Source organism: Dipodomys ordii, unplaced genomic scaffold (genome assembly GCF_000151885.1).
Source record: "Dipodomys ordii isolate 6190 unplaced genomic scaffold, Dord_2.0 Scaffold61, whole genome shotgun sequence".
Classification (NCBI taxonomy): Eukaryota; Metazoa; Chordata; class Mammalia; order Rodentia; family Heteromyidae; genus Dipodomys; species Dipodomys ordii.
The window spans coordinates 1,637,810-1,647,547 of NW_012267277.1; the positions used below are offsets into that span (position 1 = coordinate 1,637,810).

The 9,738-nt window shown below is 43.2% G+C and overlaps 1 protein-coding gene across 1 annotated transcript in view; it reads left to right on the plus strand.

The window, feature by feature from the left end:
• Positions 1-9,738, plus strand: part of Scp2 (sterol carrier protein 2) — a 68,740-nt gene that overhangs the window by 36,000 nt on the left and 23,002 nt on the right. Inside the window, exon 13 of the mRNA XM_013022280.1 lies at positions 7,820-7,913. Coding sequence (XP_012877734.1) covers positions 7,820-7,913 — 94 coding nt within the window. The remainder of the gene's footprint in view (positions 1-7,819; positions 7,914-9,738) is intronic.

Genomic DNA, 9,738 nt, shown 5'->3' on the forward strand with positions numbered 1-9,738 from the left:
TGTGTGTGTGTGTGTGTGTGTGTGTGTGTGTGTGTGTGTGTGTGTTTGTGTGTGTGTGTGTTTTAGTTACCTTTCTGATAAGGCCTCAAATAAGGTCTCAAGTTTTTGCCCTGGCTAATGTGTGTGTGTGTGTGTTTTAGTTACCTTTCTGATAAGGTCTCAAGTTTTTGCCCTGGCTAAACTGGACCATCACTGATCCTCTTACATAAGCCTCCCGGTGGCTGGGATCATTGACTCATGCCACCTCACCTAGCCTCCCTTTTAAATTAGTTAATATTTTGAGTATCTCTTAAGTTGCTCAAGCTAAAAACCCTCTTGCCTCTGCCTTTTTAGTTCTAGGATTATAGGCATATACCTCCACATTAGTTCCAGCTTCACTTTTTTTTTGGGTGCTGGTTGAAGGGCTTGAACTCAGGGCCTGGGCACTGTCACTGAGCTTCTTTTTGCTTAAGGCTAGCACTCTACCACTTGGGTCACAGCTCTTCCAGCTTTTTGGTACTTAATTGGAGATGAGTCTTTCTGGAAGTAGTTTTGTGGCTCAAAATGGTAGAGTGCTAGCTTTGAGTAATAGAGTTCAAGGACAGTGCTCAGGTCCTGGGTTCCAGTCCAATGACCGACAGAAAAAAAATTACTCAAATGAAGCCCAAACTCTCCTCTCCTTTTGGGCTGGGAATGTAGCTTAGTGGTAGAGTGCTTGCTTAACATGCATAAAGCCCTGGGTTCAATTCCTCAGTACCATATAAACAGAAAAAACTGCAAGTGGCACTGTGGCTCAAGTGGTAGAGTGTTGGCTTTGAGCAAAAAGGAAATTCAGGGACAAGGCCAGGCCCTGAGTTCAAGCCCTAAACTCACACAAAAAAGAGTCTTCCGAAATTTCTTTCCTGGGCTGGCTTTAAGCTACGATCCTTAGATTTCATCTTCCTGAGTAGCTAGAATTACAGGTGTGAGTCACCAGCACAGAGCCCAGCACTCACATTTATTTATTTATTTATTTGTCATGGGGCCTGAACTCTGGGCCTGGGCGCTGTCCCTGAGCTCTTCAGCTCAAGGCTAGCACTCTAGCACTTGAGCCACAGTGCCTCTTCCAGTTTTCTGGTGGTTTATTGGCGATAAGAGTCTAGACTTTCCTGCCCTGGCTGGCTTTGAACTGAAATCCTTAGATCTCAGCCTCCGGAGTAGCTAAGATTACAGGCGTGCGCCATTAGCGCCCGCAGCACTCATTTTTTAAAGGCCTCGTTTATACCAGGATTGTAATAGGTACTTTTCTTTCTTTCTCTCTCTCTCTCTCATTTTTTTTCTGGCCAGTCGTGGACCTTGAACTCTAGGCCTAGGCGCTGTCCCTGAACTCTTCAGCTCAAGGCTAGCGCTCTACCACTTGAGCCATAGCGCTACTTCTAGCTTTTTCTGTTTATGTGGTACTGAGGAATCAAACCCAGGGCCTCATGCATGTGAGGCAAGTACTCTACCACTGAGCCACCTTCCCAGCCCCTCTCTTTCTGTTTTCTTTTTTTCTCCCTTCCTTCTCCCTTCCTTCTCCCTTCCTTCTCCCTCCCTCCCTCCCTCCCTCCCTCCCTTCCTTCCTTCCTTCCTTCCTTCCTTCCTTCCTTCCTTCCTTCCTTCCTTTTTCCCTGTCCCTCCCTTTCTTTCTTTCTTTGCTCTTCTGGAATTGAACCTGAGCCTGACATATGCTAGATCATGCTTTATAATGAAACCACTACCTGGCCCCACTTCTTTATTTAATCCTAACAAACCCCACGTGGTATTATTATACCTTGTTCATAGAAGAGATTGATGATCAGTATTAAAAGTTTGTTTCAAGAAAGTCTGAAGTGATAGGAATCAAGGTTCTAACCATTATTGGTTCCAGTTCCAATTCTTGTTATTCCTATTATAATTCCTCCCAACCCAATGTTTAACATTGTTAAAGCAGAGCCTGCGTTGGCCTTCCAGTGAAAAGTTCCAGTGAAAGGGAATTCTACACCAACTAGAATATTCTGCTGGTTCATCTAGGTCTCCAATAACACTATACATACTAATTTATTCCAGGAAACATATATAAGTCATAATAAAACATGTATAAATCAAATAACATATATAAATAAATAAAAACTATTCAGAACTTAGTGTCTACTAAGATAACTATGTATATAGAAATCATGAGTAGCTAGGACTGGAGGCATGGCCCAGTTGATAGAATGTTAATCCCTATACCACAAGAAAGCAAGTAGAGAAGAAAGGGAGGGAAGGAAGAAAAAAAAAAGGGAAAGAAAAATAAAGTCACAATTGACCAGGTGAGATGGCATACTGCATAGTCCCAGCACTCAAGAGGATGCATTGAGAGTATTGTTGGAGTCCCAGGCATTTGAGACCAGCCTGGACAAGTATATTAAAACAAAACAACAATTACAAAAAGAAATGATGGCTGGGCGCCTATGGCTCACACCTATAATCCTAGCTACTCAGGAGGCTAAGATCTGAGGATCACGGTTCAAAGCCAATCCTGGTTAGAAAGTCTGTGAGACTCTTATCTCCAATTAACCACCAGAAAACTGGACGTGGTGCTGGGAGGTAGAGCCCTAGCCTGGAGCTGAATTGCTCAGAGACAGGGCCCAAGCCCAAAGTTCAAGCCCCATAACTGACCAAAAAAAAAAAAAAAAAAAGTCTCACAAAAAGAAATGATGAAGCCAGGCCTTGGTGGCTCACACCTGTAATCCTAGCTACTCAGGAGGCTGAGATCTGAGGATGGAGGTTTGAAGCTAACCTAGGCAGGAAAGTCTGTGAGGCCCTTATCTCCAATTAACAACCAGAAAACTGGAAGTAGTGCTGTGGTTCAGAGTGGTAGAGTGCTAGCCTTGAGCAAAGGAGCTTAGGGACAATGCCCAAGTCCTGACTTCAAGCCCCATTACTGACAGAAGAAAAAAATGAAAAGAAATGATGAAATATCTTTTTGTATGTGTAAGTAATCTCTAAATTTTAGGTGACCTATTCAGTTTTGAGTATAGTGGGGGTATTCAAGTATAATTTTTTTTTTTTCCAGTCCTGAGGCTTGAACTCAGCACCTGGGCACTATTCCTGAGCTTCTTTTGCTCAAGGCTAGCACTCTACCACTTTAGCCACAGTGCCACTTGAACTCAGGGTCTGGGCTCTGTCCCTGAGCCTCTTTGTGCTCAAGGCTAGTGCTCTACCACCCGAGCCACAGTGCCATTTTGGCCTTTTCTTTTCTGTTTTTTTTTTTCTTTTTTGTCTGTCCTAGGGCTTGAACTCTGGGCCTGGGCACTGTCCCTGAGCTCTTCTGCTCAAGGTGAGCACTCTACCACTTGAGCCACAGTGCCACTTCCAGTTTTCTGGTAGTTAACTGGAGATAAGAGTCTCATGGAAGGTGGCTCAGTGGTAGAGTGCTTGCCTTGCATGCATGAGGCCCTGGGTTTGATTCCTCAGCATCACATAAGTAGAAAAAGCCAGAAGTGGTGCTGTGGCTCAAGTGGTAGAGTGCTAGCCTTGAGCTGAAGAGCTGAGGGATAGCGCCCAGGCCCAGAGCTCAGGCCCCATGACTGGCAAAAAAAAAAAGAATCTCATGGACTTTCCTGGCCTGGGCTGGCTTTGAACCTCAATCCTCACATTTTCGCCTCCTGAGTAGCTAGGATTACAGGTGTGAGCCACAGGTGCCCAGCTTACTTCCAGCTTTTTCTATTTATGTGGTACTGAAGAATTGAACCCAGGTATTCATGCATGCTAGGCAATCAGTCTACTACTAAGCCATATTCCCAGCCCCTCAGCTGTAAATTTTAAGGAATGGTTTCTGGAAATATTGATAGTACTTTACATATTAACCTTTTTCCTAAACTGGGTGGAAAGTTGGTTAATCCATAACTTGATAAGCTTTTCAAAACAAGATAAAGGGATTGCAACCTTTGGGAACCTGCCTGGACATTGCCACACAACCGAGATACTTTGTACTGTGGAAAGTGCTGCGTCTACCAGTGATTACTTTATCACTTTATCATATACAGTGAACTGGCAGGCTTGAGAAGGGTGCAGTGGTGTTTAAATGTTAAAAAACTGGACCATCAATAAAATGAAATTCGCTTGTAGAGAACTGGTTGTGGCCACTTGATTTTAGTTTATTCATTTACATTGTGTGTATGTATGTGTGTGTGTGTGTGTGCGCGCACGCGCGTGCGCGCGTGCACGTGTGCACCAGTACTGGAGCTTAAACTCAGGGCCTGGACATTGTCACTTAGATTTTACACTCACTGGCTTTTGTTGTTGTTGTTGTTAATACACTTTCTAGCTTTTTAGTGGTTAACTGAAGATAAATGTCTTACCAACTTCCTGCTCAGGCTGGCTTTGAACAGTGATCTTCAGATCTCAGCCTCCTGAGATGTTAGGATTAAGGATGTGAGCCACCACTGCCCAGCATTCATTCAGGGTTTTTTTTGTTTTTTGTTTTCTTTTGCCAGTCATGGAGCTTGAACTCAGGGCCTGGATACTGTCCCTGAGCTTCTTTTGCTCTTATCATTTGAGCCACAGCGCCATGTCTGGCTTTTTCTGTTTATGTGGTACTTAGGAATTGAACCCAGGGTTTCATGCATGCTAAGCAAGACTCTACCACGGAGCCACATTCCTGGCCTCATCATTATTATTTTTGTCGGTCATGGGGCTTAAACTCTGGGCCTGGGCGCTGTCCCTCAGCTCTTCAGCTCAAGGCGAGCGCTCTACCACTTGAGCTACAGCGCCACTTCCGGTTTTCTGGTGATTTATTGGAGATAGGAGTCTCACGGTCTCTCCTGCCCGGGCTGGCTTTGAACCGCAATCCTCAGATCTCAGCCTGAGTAGCTAGGATAACAGGCGTGAGCCACCAGCGCCCAGCTTCAGATTATTTTTTTAAGCCAAGAAGGTAGACTAGATAATTCTTTTCAAATGGAAAAGGATTGAGAAGGGATTTTCTCTTCTACTTAGTAACTGTATACCAAATGCCTCTTCTGGGTTGAGAATACAAAGATTTTCTTTTTTTCTTTTTTGTTTGTCATGGGGCTTGAAGTCAGGGCCTGGGCATTGTTCCTGAGGTTTTTTGCTCAAGGTTAGCCACAGTTTGAGCCACAGTGCCACTCCAGGTTTTCTGGTGGTTCATTGGAAATAAGAATCTCACAGACTTTCCTGTCTGGGCTGGCTTGGAACCAATCCTTAGATTTTAGCCTCCTGAGTAGTTAGGACTACAGGTGTGAGCCACTGGTGCCTGGCTCTTTCGGGCCTCTTATGACATGCTTTTCTGTACTCAGCAGCAGCAGCTGCTTTAGAAGCCTGTCCCAGACTTCTAGACAGACTTCTAAATAGTGGGGTTCCAGAGGACAGGTTCACCATTATAACATTTGCCTCAAACATGTCTTACCTGACGTATAGCAAACAGACATCAGATGTTTATGAATTGTCAAGAGGAATAAAAGGGAAGGGAAAGAAGAAATGGGTTGAAGTGTGGGTATAACTGGTCTCAGGCAAGAAGCCCAGCTCAGGGGATATGGCCACTCACTACATTAAATGCCAGTTAGAGACCAGCACTGGTCAAGGTCTGAGAATGAAGAGGACAGAAAGCATTTCAATTTATCTTGGAGGTATAAATATCTTGGAGGTAGAGGAAGAATTAGGGTTGAAGGGGTTTATAATCTTGGCAAAGTATGTTATGGTTGATCAAGATCTCTGGATTGGGGGGGAGGGGGGAGGCTGGGAAGGGATGGGAAGGGTAAACAAAGGAGGAGGCTTCAATGCTTGGTAAGAAATGTACGCATTATCCTGCCCATGCAATTGTAACCCCTCTGTACAGTATGTTCACAAATAAAATAAAATAAAATAAAATAAAAAGATCTCTGGATTGGTGGGTCAGATTTTATCACATGGAGAAAGTCCTTGTATCCTGGTGACTAGTTTTATCTTAGCCTTGTGGATCTTTATCACTGATAAAGTGTTCAAAGGGCCTGGAGAAGTTGGCTCATGCCTGTAATCCTAGCTACTCTGGAGGCTGAGATCTGAGGATCGAGGTTCAAAGCCAGCCCAAGCAGAAAAGTCCGAGAGACTCTTATCTCCAATAAACCACTCGAAAACTGGAAGTGGCTCTGTGGCTCAAGTGGTAGAGCACTTGCCTTGAGCTGAAGAGCGCAGGGACAGTGCCCAGGCCCAGAGTTCAAGCCCCACGACTGACAAAAAAAAAAAGTGTTTATGGGGGAGAGAATAGCTCAGAGTGGAGAGAGCTGTGCCTTGGAGGCAAGTACGCTTTTTTATCTTGCTTTTAGTTATCCTTTGGACATTTGCTGGCTCAAGTAGCGCCCAGGCTTTTAGCCAAAGCAGTTTCTTTTGTTTTGGCGAGTCCTGGGGCTTGAACTCAGGGCCTAGGCCTAGGCGCTGTCCCTGAGCTTCTTTTGCTCAAGGCTAGCACTCCACTTGAGCCACTTCCTGCTTTGTTTATGTGCTACTGAAGAATCAAACCCAGGGATTCATGCATGCTAGGCAAGCATTCTACCACTAAGCCACATTTCCAGCTGGAGCCAAAGCAGTTTCTAATACTTGTCATAAGAGGAGATGAAAGGAAAGGCGAGCAAACTGGGAGGAAGGAGAGCTGAAGGAGCAGCTGCTGTGCTTCTTTCTAGCAAACATATCCTTCCTGCTGCTTCCTGGTCTTTTCCCTGCCTTCACTGGCTAATGGAGGCTTGACAGTATTTATCTAGCAGCCTAAAGTGTCCTCTTCCTCAGAATCCATGGAAGTATGGTCCACAGATGAATCGGTTCCATAACCAATGAGGAGACAATTTTTTATTTATCTTGCATTGTAGGTGAACAATAAAACTGAAGTGTAATCTTTGCTTGCTTACTCCCCAGTCCCTGGAATTCTGTTGTGATTCCCATCATCTCACTGGACTCTTGCAGTAACTTCAGTTGATCTCCCTACTTCCCACTTGCCCTATTTTCCTGTTGACAGCCAGATTTACTTTTCAAAACATATAAAGTAGATCATATGCTACTATTCTCTTTATTGCACTAAAACTAGACACTTTTTAAAAATGTGATACTGAGAATCCAGGGCCTTGTGCATGCACAAACTCTATCCCTGAACTCTAAACTAGCCCTTAGAACCCAAACTCCTAGAACCGAGAGTATAGCTCAATGGCAGAACACTTGCTTGTATTTATGACGCTTTGAGTTTGAGCCCAGTGCTACAAAAGCAATAAAAAACACTGAAAAGTCTGACTATGATCTGTAAAAGGAACTTACTATGTGCCCCTTGTGTTTTTCTGACCTCTCTCCTCTGTTCCAACTATACTGGTTTTATATTTTCTCTAACTGTCAAGCTACTTTGAACCTTATAGTCTTTATATATATAGTTTTTGGGTCCGGTCATGGGGCCTGAACTCTGGGCCTGGGCGCTGTCCCTTAGCTCTTCAGCTCAAGGCTAGCACTTTACCACTTGAGCCACAGCGCCACTTCCAGCCTTTTTCTTTTTGCTTATGTGGTGCTGAGGAATCGAACCCAGGGCCTCATGCATGCAAGGCAAGTGCTCTACCACTGAGCCACCTTCCCAGCCCCCTTATAGTCTTTATACCTAAGGTCCTCCAGGCTAGAATTGGCTCCCTTATCTGAATCACCTAGGGCCAGCTTATTTACATAGTTTAAGATCTAATTTAAATGTCGCCTCTCCTGAGAGGCCTTACTGGACCACTAGACAGGAATTGCAACATCTCTGTTCCTAGGGTTTTCGAAAACTACTGTGTTATAAATGTTGAGAACTCCTACCTATGTGAATAAAAACAAATTGCTTCTGTGCTTCCTTTAGAACACATCAGATTAAGGCTGTACCCACCAGCTCTGCAGGCAGCGGGTTCAAGGCAGACCTTATCTTCAAGGAGATCGAAAAGAAGCTTGAAGAGGTAAGAGTTGTGTGAAACATTATGGAGTCTTTTGAAGTCAGGAAGTGACACAGGTGCCTGGTATTGACTTGAGGTTCACAATTTGAAATGGATGTTCTGTTGTGAAGTATTGAACTTCTTTTAGATTTCTAAGTGTCTGTTAGGCTTCCTTATAATTCTAGTATGGTTGCCATTTTATGAGTGTAAAAATACCCAGATGTAAGTTAAAAAGTTATAGTAAATATTTTTTCAAAATAGACACTATTGGCTAGTGGGTCAACACATAGCTGAATGCAGTGGTTCATGCCTGTAATCCCAACTATTTGGGAGGTGAAAGTTGGTATGAACAGGGCTTCCAGTCAGCCTAAGCAGAAAAGTTCTTGAGAGTCCATCTCAACCAAAAGAAGCTGGGTATAGCTGCTTATGCCTGTCATCCCAGGTAGGATAGGAAGACTGAAATAGTAGATCACAGCCCAAGTGCATGCCTGGATAGGTAATAAGGTCATATCTCAAAAATAAATAGTATAAAAATTAGGGTAAGGTCATGACTTAGTGGTAGAGCAGCTACCTAGCAAGCTTGAGACCTTGAGTTCTAGTACTGCCCCCCTGCCAAAAAAAAAAGGATTTTACTTGAAATTGTTACAAAGAATATTTTATTTGAGCCCTTAGTGTAATGATAATGATATAAAAATCTTTTCTAAAAAGGAATCAATTATAGTTGCCTTTTCAAGTTAGACTTTAATTTATATCTTTTTTTTTTTAAATAAAGATTATTAGCCAGGTGCCAGTGGCTCGCACTTGTAGCCCTAGCTACTCATGAAGCTGATATCTAAGTATCCTGGTTCAAAGCCAGCTCAGGCAGGAAAGTCCTTGAGACTATTTTCTCCAATAAACTACAAAACAGCTGAAAGCAGAGCAAAGGTGTAAGTGAAGAGTGCTAGCCTTGAGCACAAAAGCTCATAGATAGTACCCAGGCCCAGAGTTCAAGTCTCAGGACAAGCACAGAGAAAGAAAGAAAGAGAGAGAGAGAGAAAGAAAGAAAGGAAGGAAGGAAGGAAGGAAGGAAGAAGGAAAGAGAATTAATAAAAAGTTCACTGAATTTTTATAAAAAATATAAAATATAAAAAAATAACAATTTTAAGCCAAGGACATAGGGTTCAGGCCTATAATTATAGCTACTCAGGAGGCTGAGATCGGAGGATCACAGTTCAGAGCCAGCGGGGGCAGGAGAGTCTGTGAGACTTTTATCTCCAATAAACCACTAGAAAACCGGAAGTGGCATTGTTGCTGAAGTGGTAGAGACTAGCCCTGAGCTGAGGAGCTAAGTGACAGTGCCCAGGCCCAGGGTACAAGCTCCCCATGACCATCACCACCAACAAAATAATAATATTAAGCTAAGCACATAAGATTCAGGCCTATAATCCTAGCTACTCAGGAGGCTGAGATCTGAAGGTCAAGGTTCAAAGCTAACCTGGGCAAACAAACTGGGAGACTCTTCTCCAATTCACCAACAAAATACTGGAAGTGGAAATGTGGTTCATGGGGTAGGGCACATGGTATGAACAGAAAAAGCCAGTCTGGAAGAAGCTCTAAGTTCATATACCAGTACCAGGAAAAACATACAATTAAAAATTTTTTTTAAATGATTTAAAATTTCCTCAGATTCTACCAGAGTTCACTAAACTATTATTAACACTAGTGAACATTCTTGCAGTAATCTCTCTCTGTGTATGAATTTACAAATTTACAAAACTAGGATCATATAGTACTTACTGGGTTTTTGTCATGCTACTATTTTTTTGTTCATAGTTCATAGCACATAAACTATGCCTCCATATACCTCCAG